General features: G+C 52.8%; 1 protein-coding gene across 1 annotated transcript; it reads right to left on the bottom strand.

Annotated features, from left to right (window-relative positions):
- Nucleotides 1–2,254: 2,254 nt before the first annotated feature.
- Nucleotides 2,255–12,434, bottom strand: Gid8 (GID complex subunit 8 homolog). Its single transcript, XM_042699545.1, has 5 exons — nucleotides 12,355–12,434; nucleotides 7,270–7,399; nucleotides 5,225–5,421; nucleotides 4,587–4,784; nucleotides 2,255–3,188 (listed from the first exon to the last, which is right to left on the bottom strand). The coding sequence occupies exons 2-5, from the start codon at nucleotides 7,385–7,387 to the stop codon at nucleotides 3,015–3,017; spliced, it is 687 nt and encodes a 228-aa protein (XP_042555479.1). The 5' UTR covers nucleotides 7,388–7,399; nucleotides 12,355–12,434; the 3' UTR covers nucleotides 2,255–3,014.
- Between the last annotated feature and the right edge of the window lie 17 nt (nucleotides 12,435–12,451).

The raw sequence follows: 12,451 nt of genomic DNA, 5'->3' as shown, positions 1-12,451 counted from the left end.
TCAAGTTTCATTTATTTCAAGGCACTTTCCACCAGAAGGCATAAAAATGAAAAAAGAAAAAGCTAATCTGTACAATACAACCACATTTCAATAATCACCAGAGTGAGACCCAAAGGAGGCAAAGTAGGAAGTCGTGCTGAAGCCCGCCACCCCCGGGAAGCTTACTAACTTGGTTTGCTGGCCCCAGTGAAGACAGCACGGGAAGAACACGCAGAGCACCTCCAGAAGGGGACCCATGTCTCGTCCGCCAGCGGATCACGGGAAGAGACCAGGATCTGAAACCTGCAGTCTTGCTGATCTTTATGGATCGCAGCAATTGGCTGAGTTAGCTCCACTGATTGAATTGTAAATGAAATCGCAACACTGTCGTATAACCACTTAACACTGCATGCGTAGGAGCCCCATTCATATCCCGTCTGTCTGTGGATAATCCTTGTAGACAGGACTTCCCGGTACTGTCTCTCACACCTTTAGTGGTGAGAACATGTCAAATGGATTATACACTAGTACCTATGCAAATAATCTTATATACACTAATAAGATAATATGCATTATCTGGTGCTTTTCAAAAAATTGTAGTTTATCTTTAACTCTTCCCAACTTCTGCTACATGTAAATTATTAACTACTTGAAGAGTAAAACTCCCTTATTGCCTATCTTAGTTTTATCTTCAAATCTAAGGAAGGAAAGACACCCCCCACCCCGAAAAAAAAGACCACAGCTGAAGATGGCTGCAGAAACCTACTCTGCCCAGAGGTAAGGGGTGACTACCAACGCCATCCTTGTGGATGGCAAGGGTAGCGAAGCGTCACTCTGAGGGCCGGAGTGGCTACCTGATGCCCGTGACATCTTTGCATCTCTTACTAACTCTAGGTAAGCGTGAACACTGCCAAGGCGCCTCCTGACTAAAGCCAGAGCTGAGGATGCCTCACTGGGCGCCAAGGGGCGCGGAAATAAGTCCTGTGGGAGAAGAGCAGGTAAGAGGCTGAAGGAGCAAGATGGCGGGAACACACTGGGTCCAGTGACTCACCTGGAATCCTAGTCCCTGGGGAGCAGAGACTTGATCATGGACCGAGACCAAACCAGGCAAAAAGCGAGACACCCCCAGCCCCCCCCCACCCCCGCCCCCATAACCAATACAAAACTGAGTGTGACATGTGTCTATCACCCTAGCTATGTAGAAAGGGTAAACAGGAGGACTGAGGGCAGGCTGGCATGGCACACACATGAAATATTATTCAAAAGATGACAAAAGCATGAATGGACAGCTGAATGTCTCTGGCTCACCTCTAATTCTGGCTACTCAGGAGTCTGAGATCTGAGGTTCGCAGTTCAAAACCAGTCCAGGCAGGAAAGCCTGTAATCTCCAATTTAACCACCAAAAAGCTGCAAGTGGAGCTGTGGCTCAAGTAGCAGAGTGCAGCCTTGAACAATAAAGCTAAGGAACAGCGCCCAAGTCCTGAGTCCAAGCCTCAATACCGGCACCAAAAAGCATCAAGGCTGGAGGCATGGCTCAAGCCCTTGCCTAGCTAGCACAAGGCCCTGAGTTCTAACCCCAGTAGTGCCTCGACACAGAAAGCAGACACGAGGAAGGAGCGTGACAGGAAGCCAATTAGCTGTCAACTAAGCAGTTCAGGTATTAGCTAGTGAACAGTCAAACTCCACTGTGACCTAGCTAGTCAGCTACCCAACAAGGCAAGCGGTCACCCAGGTCAGCTGCTAATGCCATGCCAGAACGCCTCATTCCTGTCCGGGAGGCAGGCCAAAGCAGGGAGGCGGGTGGGTGCTCCCACGGAGGATGGCATCTGCACTGTTCACGGCCCCACCAGACTCACTGGAGGGCCCTGCTCCAGCCTGGTCTCCACACACACCTCCGCCCTGACGCCCTGACCTTTGTGTGCACATGCCCATCGCTCAGGCAGTGACCTGCTGCCAAGCCACACCTCAGGACTGCTTTCCTCCCACCCGGCAAGTAACAACAGAAAAGAGCAGGACATCTGCAGCATCGCCGACAACAAGAGAGATGGGAAACTGCCCCTGCCAAGCTCACGTGCAGGGCAGAAAGGCTGAACAGGCCTTGCGCGAGACTGCCTCAGTCCGTCCCCCAGCACCCGGGGTTGCTCTGCGGCCATGCAGAGCGCCCCCTCGCACGCAGACTGGCCTAAGTCACCCTGCAGCTGAAATCACTGGTCAGCACAGGAAAGCCCACCGAAAACAAAGGCTGCTTGAGATGATGAGAACTGTTCACAGGACGTTCTTAGAATCAAAGAGAAACCTTTATTTTCAATAAAATTACCTGTAAGAGATGGCCCACTGGTCTGCTATGAATATTCTCATCACAGACAGCACCAAAATATGTATTTAAAAAACAAAACCACACAGCCTGCCCCTCATACACACATTGCCCCCAAAGCCATACAATCCAAAACCAAAAGGCACGAACAAACCAACTCAATACCTGCACACACAAGTTGTCTTTGAATTAGGATTTACAAATTTATATTCTTTCCTATAGGAAAAAAAGGGGGGGGGGGGGGAGGACACAAAAAAAAAGAGGGTAAGGAAAACTTCAAGATAAATGCTTGACATGTCTTAGAGAAATTTAAGAAAACAGTCTGTCTACAAGCTAATAGAAAGCAAAATGATCAGTGCTTTTCATATGCTTTGGGTGGGAGGCCTTAAGTCTAACTGATGTTCCCGAACAGTGCAGCATTCCATAGTAAGTGAGTAGAAACACCAGAAACACCAGGCACACTACAACAGTAAGGGCAGCGTGTGGAACTCCTCAGGGTGTGTCAGTGCACCGACGGCATCACACTTCCAAAGAGCCAGTGTCCTTCGCCGTCGGTTTTGCCAGCATTTAAAAGGGCTGCTTCCCCCTTCTAAAAGATGCTGGGTCAAAAACAAAATGAAGCACAAGGGGAGAGAGGTTCTCTACTGCAGTGAGCATCTGTCAGGTGTGGCCCCAGGAGGCGGATCCGGTGCCGGAGACTGCTGGGGTCCATGCACAGGCTCTACTTGGGTTCCTCAATCACACCTTTGCTGAGGTCTGTCATTTTGGGATATTTTACTTTCTTCTGGTCCAACTCATTCTGAGCCCAAAGCAGCAGTTTCAGTAATTTTGCCAGCTTAGGTGTGGACTCACGGTTTTCATAATCTAGAACAGCTTGGTTCACTTCGCTCCATACCTGGAAAACAAATACATCTCATAAAGACAACCATACAGGTCACCTACCAGCAAACTGTCTCAGTAAGTTGCAGTGTGTGTACTTGGATGCCCTTTTTACATGAGAAAGCCTGCTGCTCCCTTAAATGCGCACTGACGTCTGTCACTAACCACTCTGAAGACAATCAACAGTTCTTGCTCACAGCAGCTTCCAGTCTGGCCGGGCCCTCCCATCCTCCTGGGGAGCCCTGAACGCAGCACTGCAGGAGCCACGAGAATAAGGAGCAGTGCAGTGGGCAATGTGAGCTTCCCCCAAACAAACCAGATGGGAACATCTCAGCGACTTCCGAGGACCGGTGGGCTTCCAAATGTAGTGTTGGGAGGACAGAGCTCCAGGAGGAGGGGAGGCGGCGATTAGAAGAGCCAAGTTGAAGAAATGTATTTTTCTTTTATTGTGTGGCAGTACTGAGGCTTGAACTCTGTTCCACTCAAGGCTAGCACTGTACTGCTTGAGCCATACATTCACTTCTGGCTTCTTGCTAGTTAACTGGAGATAAGAGTGCCTTGGATTTGTCTGCCTCGGCTGGCTTTGAATAGGGACCTCAGTCTCCTGAGTAGCTAGGATACAGTGGCATGAGCCACTGGCACCCAGCTTTGGAAGTATGGATTTTAAATTAAAAATTTAGGACACTGTTTCTAAGACACAAAAGAGTTTCTAAATAAAAACAGGAAGAAAGCTAAGAAAAGCTTGCAAAGGGGTTTGGGCCAGCCTAAGCAGGAAAGTCTGAGACTCTTATTTCCAATTAACCACTAAAAAAGCTAGAAGTGGATTTGTGGCTCAAGTGGTAGCACACTAGTCTTAGGCAAAAAAAACTAAGGGACAGCACCCAGGTCCTGAATTTAAGCCCTAGTATTGGCACACAAAAATAGGAAAGTTCACATATATAGTGACAAATAGAGTATGGCTCATATATATTACACACCAACTAATAAAAACTGTCACGAATAAGCCCAGACATTAAATCTTCTAAATGAAGATTTTAAACTAAACAGCTATTTTTTTTAAATACATGTACAAAAATGTATTGCAGCAATTGAAAAATCGTATCTTAGGCTGGGCATGGGTGATTTATGCTTGCACTCCTAGCAACACAAGATGCTGAGAAAAGAAAGAAAGAAAGAAAGAAAGAAAGAAAGAAAGAAAGAAAGAAAGAAAGAAAGAAAGAAAGAAAGAAAGAAAGAAGAAAGAAGGAAAGAAAGAAAGAAAGAAAGAAAGAAAGAAGGAAAGAAAGAAAGAAAGAAAGAAAGAAAGAAAGAAAGAAAGAAGAAGAAAGTCAAACTTTAAACTGGAGTCCGTAAGTCCAGGGTCATCTGTCTCTTCCCACACCACGGATGTGGCACACACGTCATTAGCCCCTACCTTTTGCCTCTGCATCATGTGAAGGAGGTCTCCAAAGGGCGACTCCTCAGGGCTATCAAAGGCCAGCAGGGCCAGCGTGCGCTCCATCTCTGTGAGGCACTCTCTGCTTTCCTCACCCTGCTCTGCCAGCTGCGTCTGGGCGAACTCCAGCGCTGCTTCAGTCTCACGCTGGCGGATCAGCTCAATCAGATGCTGTTGCTGGTTATTGGAAAAGACAGGCAAGTTTAGCCAACACACTCTTGGCAAGTAACACTTGTCATGGTTAATGATAAAGACTGACTGGTTGGCTGGTATACACCTAGAAGAACAACAAAAGTAATGGGTCTAGGAATACAGCTTAGTAGTAGAATTCTTGCTTGATATTAAGAGCAAGCATGCAAAGCCTGGGGTTCGATCCCCTGTATCACAGAGACAGAGAGATCAAAGGAATCAAAGGAGATACTATCTTGTAGCACTTGAGTTATTAAATTTTCATCTTAAAAGCAAAATATAGCTTCTGAAATACACAAAATAGCAGCTAATTCAAACCTCATTTCCATATAAACCAAACCAACATTTTATCAATTAAGTCAGAGAAACAGCCCACTTATTTGAGTCATCCTAAGCAATCTGAGCTTGCTGGGCACCCTACAACGCACCTGAAGATGAAAATAAAGATACCGGTTTGTGTCCAAGAGCTCTGGGTGAAGGCTGTTGATCAGGGCGATGGCCTCCTGAATCTGACCCTTCAGAATCATCTCCCGAATCTTAATTCGTTCATCAAGGGTTTCTAAATCCACACTTGGTTCAATCCCAGATTCCATTCGAAACTTCTCTGCTGCTTCCTTGAAACCCTCTGAAAAGAAAGCCATCTTCACCACTAGGAAACACAGCAGGGATTATCAAAGGCTTTCTCTATGTATGTATGTATGTATATATGATGTATGTATTTTTGTTGGTTGTAGGGCTTGAACTCTGGGCCTGGGTGTTGTTCCTGAACTCTTCAGCTCAAGGCAAGTGCTTTACCACTTGAGCCACAGCACCACTTCCAGTTTTCTAGTGCTTAATTGGAGATAAGAGTCTCACAGAGGAGCTGGGAAGGTGGCTCAAGTGGTAGAGTGCTTGCCTTGCATGCATGAGGCCCTGGGTTTGATTCCTCAACACCACATAAGCAGGAAAAAGCTGGAAGTGGCGCTACAGCTCAAGTGGTAAAGTGCTAGCCTAGAGCTGAAGAGCAGAGAGACAGCGCCCAGGCCTAGAGCTCAAGCCCCACGATCAACAACAAAAACAGAAAACAAAACAAAAAAGTCCCATAGACTTTCCTTGCCCCGGCTGGCTTTGAACCGTGATCCTCAGAGCTCAGCCTCCTGAGTAGCTAGGATGACAGGGTGAGCCACCAGCGCCCATCTGCTTTCTATCTTTACAAGCACACAAAAAAACTCAACTAAATAATTCTTAGTATTTATAGGTTAAGCTCTAGAAACACAGAAATGACAGGACAATAGTTCATTCCTTTTGCCCCATTTCCAAAGCCCAAACCTACCAGCCCAGAGCTTAGACTGAGTACTGGAGCACCCACTGTGTGGCTGGCGCCTTAAAGGCTGGGATTAGGTCAGGATGTTGGCTCCAGGTGAGGCAGGCAGTGCGGTGCCTCCGTGGGACTGCTGAACTTCCACACTGGCTCCCTCTCTTAGCAAGAGCCTGCAATTCTCTCCAACATGAAAGCAAACCATAGGCCTAGATCTTGTCAACTTTCTAAGAAATGTTAGGAGAGATTAATTTGGGAGGGAGGGGCACTACAGATGAACAGGAAGACAACTTCTCACTCTGTTTCACTAGGGATGTCCTCTCCCCAGCTAGCCGGGGTCTTCTTCCCAACAGGAGGAGCCAAGTGTACACGCCCCCCCATCTCCCTTTGCTCTTTTAAGTTGGGAACAGGACTTCTAGAAACAGGCCAGTACACTTCACCAGATGGCCAAGGACATCAATTTAAATCTACTTCAGAATGTTTTTAAAACAAACATTTGTTTTTTGAGACAAGAGTCTGGCTAACAGCCCCGGTTAGCCTCAGACTCAAAAATATCCTCTCCAAGTCAGAAAATATTGTAGAGTGCTTACACAGCAGGCACAAAGCACTGGATTCTATTCCTAGTACTACCAAGACAAAACAACAAAACCCATTAAAGGCCAAAAAAACAGGTTTTTCCCCCCTTAGGTCCAGGCCTAGAATAATGATCCTATCTCCATATAACGCAATTTTTACAGATGGCCATTCAACACTAGTAATATTATAATATATAATATTCTAGATACAAATACTTTCCCTCAGTCTATACCCTAGCTCTTTTGTTGTTGGTTGTGGGGCTTGAACTCTGGGCTGGGGCGCTTCAGCTCTTCAGCTCAAGGCTAACATCTACCACAGCGCCACTTCTGGTTTTCTGGTGGTTTACTGGAGATAAGAGTCTCACAGACTTTTCTGCCCAGGCTGGCTTTGAACCATGATATCTCAGCCATCATATCTCAACCTCCTAAGTAACTAGGATTACAGGTGTGGCTCACACACCTGTGATGTGCCTGGCTCACTGTGGTTTTATAATGTCTGAATACAACATAACTTTACCATTGAGCTTCGTGGCTCAAACTTTACTTGAACAAAAAGGGAGAACTATATTCAACTGGTCATGTTCTCAGAGCCAGTCATTACCTGTGACCAGGTAGTTCATGATGAGACGATTCATGTCTGCGCGTTGAACATGTAAGTTATTGAGCTTTTCCATCCATTCATCTTTCGTTATTTCATCGGGTTTTTCTGCATAACTCATTCTGATTTATTTCTACAGGAAAAAATACTTGAATAATAGGTAAAGTCTATGCCCATTGTGATTATTTCAGAAAATACAAAGCAACGTATTAAGGAGTAAAGAACAGTAAGACACACCCCCCCCCTTTTTTTATTGGTTGGTTGTGGGGCTTGAACTCAGGGCCCTGAGATTTTTTTTGTGTGTGCTCATGGCTAGAGTTCTACCACTTTGAGCCCTAGTTCCAATTTGGCTTTTTGGTGGTTAATTAGTCTCATGGACTCTCCAGTCTGGGTAGGCTTTGAACTGAGATTCTCAGGTCTCAGTCTCCTGAGTAGCTAGGTTTATAGGTGTGAGCCACCAGCACCCTGACAGGAGATACATTCAATCTTGATAACAGTGTAAGACCCAAATGAATGTTTGGGAAACAGCAAGAAAAATGAATGATACATTTAGAAACAACTAGCATGAATGCAACAACTCTCTCAGAATTAAGAGGTCTTGTCATCAGATCCATAAAGGCCTTAAGAGTTGAGGGATTTGGTTAGATTTCCCACAAAGTACAAAGGACAGCCACTGCAGAGTTAAGACACTAAAAAATTATGTGCTATAATATATGTACTAAAAAGGAGACTACAATGCTGGGCGCCAGAGCTCATGCCTGTAATCCTGGCTACTCAGGAGACTGAGATCTGAGGATTGTGGTTCAATGCCAGCCTAAATAGGCTGCTGGAAGTGGAGTTGTGGTTCAAGTGGTAGAACAGTAGCCTTGAGCAAAAAAGCTCAAGCATCCAGGCCCTGAGTTCAAGCCCCAATACTGATGTGTGTTCGCAGGCGCACACGCGCACACGCACACACACACACACACACACACACACACACAGTAGACTACAATCTCATACCAATAGTCTGAGAAAAAATTGAAAGTGACAAGGCCAAGAGTTAACCAAAGCATGGAGTTCTCTTGAAAATTTTTACTCTAGTGTCAACAGACCAATAATGGTGTAAATAATTGCACATTCCTTATAAAACTGCCAATGGTGTCCCTTACAACTGGCAAATCTATTCCTGCTATATCTAAATCATACAGAAAAACATCATACATCAAAGACAACTGTTCACAGAAGCACTGTTCAAAATGACAAATGTGAAATCTACCCAACCAATGTTCATCCAACAGGACCATGTACAAAGGAACTGGGGTATAACCCATGTCCAAAAACCCTCAGGCAGGTGCATTCTGGAATTTAGAACATCACAGATTAGCACAGACGACATGGTACAGCTTACTTCTAGTTTATGATACCTTACACAGCATTCTGAGAAGCACCCCACAGCCAGGTTGTTTCTTCAATGAACCGTGTGTATTCACATTAAGTGCAAGGAAGGCCATTAAACTTTATCAAGTCAGATTTTGCCACCAAATAGGTTGAAAACTACTTTTGGTTTCAGAGATGCCTGGATTTGAGAAGGGCTATAGTCATGTATTACACACAAAACTTAAGCAGTTAAATGAAGCCACAGACAATCACATAGAAAATTGTCATGAAACTATGTTAATGGCAACCAAAAAAATCAACAAATGAAAAACCAAGTTAGAGTCACAAGAGTGACATGAATTTTTTGGAAAAAAAAAGGCAATATAAACTACATGTGCTCTAGCAATATGTGGCCTTTTTATTTGGGGATTTTTTTCTTTGCTTTTTTTGGTCAGTTGTGGGGCTTGAACTCAGGGCCTGGGCACTGTCCCTGAGCTCTTTTGCTCAAAGCTACTGGTCTACCACTTTGAGCCACATCTCCATTTCCTGTTTTCTGGTGATTAATTGGAGATGAGTCTCATGGACTTTCTTGCCCTGGATGGCTTTGAACTGTAATCCTCAGCTCTCAGCCACCTGGGTAGCTAGAACACAGGCATAAGCCACCAGCACCTGGCTTTGTTTTGCATATTTAAGTGCAAGCATGAAAGCTAGCACTCAGGTGGTGGAACCTGTGAAGGAGAGTGTAGGGCAGAGCCACAGGGCAGCTGTGCCAGTTTTGGGAGCACCAACTAGTCTCTTAAGGTGAGTGGTGAGGTAACATTGCATACTGTGTTTTCATACTTTGTCACTGATACCACTTTGCAGACAGGAGAGTATTAGGTAATTTAGTTAAAAAGTGGCTCTGGTTTCTGGGCTCACAATGGATGAATGTGTGAAGAGAGCTGAGCAGCACGGTTAACAGGAGACACTCCAGTCAGAGAAGACAGAGCATCAGAAACCAGCCTGGGTCAGGAAGCTTTGGCCTGAGAGCCAAGGGCAGCTGCTTGCTGGACTGAACTTGTGAGACAAATGCAAGGCAGGAAGTGAAGCCCGGCAAATGAGGATGGATAGGGTCAAAATACTCTATATGCATGAGAACAAGGAGACCTGGTGAAACTGGGAGAGGTGCATGTGCTCAGAATATACTGTAAACACGCATGCATGATCACAATGAAACCCCTTTTGTACAACTAATATTTGCTAATTTAGAAAAAGGAAGCTGACCAAAAATAAGTAGAAGAAACTGGAGGACAATCATAGACCAGAGGTTTGAAGTGTAAGGCCACAAACAGGAGGAGGGCTGGGAGGAGGAACAGGTTTGAGCAGCAGGGCGGCCTGTGTGGCTACCAGACCGGCATCTAGATGACAGATCCTGGGCTCACACACGCTAATTATGAAAACACACCTAACACATATCGTGTGTACAGACACGCATAACACATATCGTATGTGTGTGTACACAGACACACCTAACATATCGTATGTGTACAGTGACACACCTAACATCGTGTGTACACATACATGCATAACATATCGTATGTGTACACTGACACACCTAACATATCGTGTGTACATAGACATGCATAACATATCATATGTGTACACTGACACGCATAACATATCGTGTGTACACTGACACACCTAACCCATGTCGTCCGTAAGGTGCACGCGCGACCAAGACCACCTAGGGAGGGGCCGCAGGCCGGTCGGGGTCCGGGCCCGTTCGCGGGGAGCGAGCCCGGCCCTGGGCGGTAAGGCGGACCTGCAGGGGCCGGCGGCGCGGCGGACAGCTCTTCGGCAGCCGCCCTCCCCCGACCAGGCTCCCGCAGCGGCCCCGGCCCCCCGGCCCCGGCCCCCTGCCCCCCGGCCCCGGCTCCCCGACCCCGGCTCCCCGGCCCCCCGGCTCCCCGACCCCGGCTCCCCGACCCCCCGGCCCCGACCCCCCCCGGCTCCCCGGCCCCGGCCCCCTGCCCCCCGGCCCCGGCTCCCCGGCCCCCCGGCCCCCTGCCCCCCGGCCCCGGCTCCCCGGCCCCGGCTCCCCGGCCCCCCGGCTCCCCGACCCCGGCTCCCCGGCCCCCCGGCTCCGGCTCCCCGGCCCCGACCCCCCGGCTCCCCGGCCCCGACCCCGGCTCCCCGGCCCCGACCCCGGCTCCCCAGCCCCCCGGCTCCCCGGCCCCGACCCCCCGGCTCCCCGGCTCCCCGGCCCCGACCCCCCGGCCCCGGCTCCCCGACCCCGACCCCCCGGCCCCGGCTCCCCGGCCCCCCGGCCCCGGCCCCCCGGCTCCCCGGCCCCCCGGCCCCGACCCCCCGGCTCCCCGGCTCCCCGACCCCGGCTCCCCGGCCCCGGCTCCCCGGCCCCCGCTCCCCGGCCCCCCGCTCCCCGACCCCCGGCCCCGGACCCCGACCCCCCGCTCCCCGACCCCCCGGCTCCCCGACCCCTGGCCCCGGACCCCCGCTCCCCGACCCCCGCTCCCCGACCCCCGGCCCCGGCTCCCCGACCCCCCGCTCCCCGACCCCCGCTCCCCGGCCCCCGCTCCCCGACCCCCCGGCTCCCCGGCCCCCCCGGCTCCCCGGCCCCCCGGCTCCCCGGCCCCGACCCCCCGGCCCCGGCTCCCCAGCCCCGACCCCCCGGCCCCGGCTCTCCGGCCCCCGCTCCCCGGCCCCCGCTCCCCGACCCCCGGCCCCCCGCTCCCCGACCCCCGCTCCCCGGCCCCCCGGCTCCCCGGCCCCCCGGCTCCCCGGCTCCCCGGCCCCGACCCCCCGGCCCCGGCTCCCCGGCCCCGGCTCCCCGGCCCCGACCCCCCGGCCCCGGCTCCCCGGCCCCCGCTCCCCGGCCCCCCGCTCCCCGACCCCCGGCCCCGGACCCCGACCCCCCCGCTCCCCGGCCCCCCGGCTCCCCGACCCCCGGCCCCGGCTCCCCGGCCCCGGACCCCCGCTCCCCGACCCCTCGATCCCCGGCCCCGGACCCCGACCCCCCGCTCCCCGACCCCCGCTCCCCGACCCCCGCTCCCCGACCCCCGGCCCCGGCTCCCCGACCCCCCGCTCCCCGACCCCCGGGCCCCGGCCCCCGCTCCCCGACCCCCCGCTCCCCGACCCCCGGCCCCGACCCCCCGCTCCCCGACCCCCGGCCCCCCGCTCCCCGACCCCCCGCTCCCCGACCCCCGGCCCCGACCCCCCGCTCCCCGACCCCCCGCTCCCCGACCCCCCGCTCCCCGACCCCCGGCCCCGGCCCCCCGCTCCCCGACCCCCCGCTCCCCGACCCCCCGGCCCCGACCCCCCGCTCCCCGACCCCCCGCTCCCCGACCCCCCGCTCCCCGACCCCCGGCCCCGGCCCCCCGCTCCCCGACCCCCCGCTCCCCGACCCCCGGCCCCGACCCCCCGCTCCCCGACCCCCGGCCCCGACCCCCCGCTCCCCGACCCCCGCTCCCCGACCCCCCGCTCCCCGCTCCCCGACCCCCCGCTCCCCGCTCCCCGGCCCGCGGCGGCTGTCCGCGCGGCGACCCCGGCCTGGCCGGCGGGGCGCTGCCGGCCCGCAGCGCGGCGGCCATCCCCGGCCCGGCGGCCGGGGCACCGGCGGCGGTGCAGCGCTGAGGGCGGCCGCCCCGGCCTCGGGCCCCGACTCCCGGCCCGGCCCGTCCGCCCAGCCCCGAGGAGACGCTCGGCCCTCCACCAGGCCCGCCGCGGCCATCTTACCGTGCGAGTCCCGCCTCCCGCGCGACACGGCCGAGGCGGCGGCGGGGGCGGCCGCTCCCGGGACGGGGGAGGGCGGCGGCGGCGGGGCGGCGGCGCG

The sequence above is a fragment of the Dipodomys spectabilis genome, unplaced genomic scaffold, assembly GCF_019054845.1.
Source record: "Dipodomys spectabilis isolate Male_0828 unplaced genomic scaffold, ASM1905484v1 ptg000257l, whole genome shotgun sequence".
Classification (NCBI taxonomy): domain Eukaryota; kingdom Metazoa; phylum Chordata; class Mammalia; order Rodentia; family Heteromyidae; genus Dipodomys; species Dipodomys spectabilis.
This window is presented reverse-complemented; position numbering and strand designations above follow the sequence as displayed.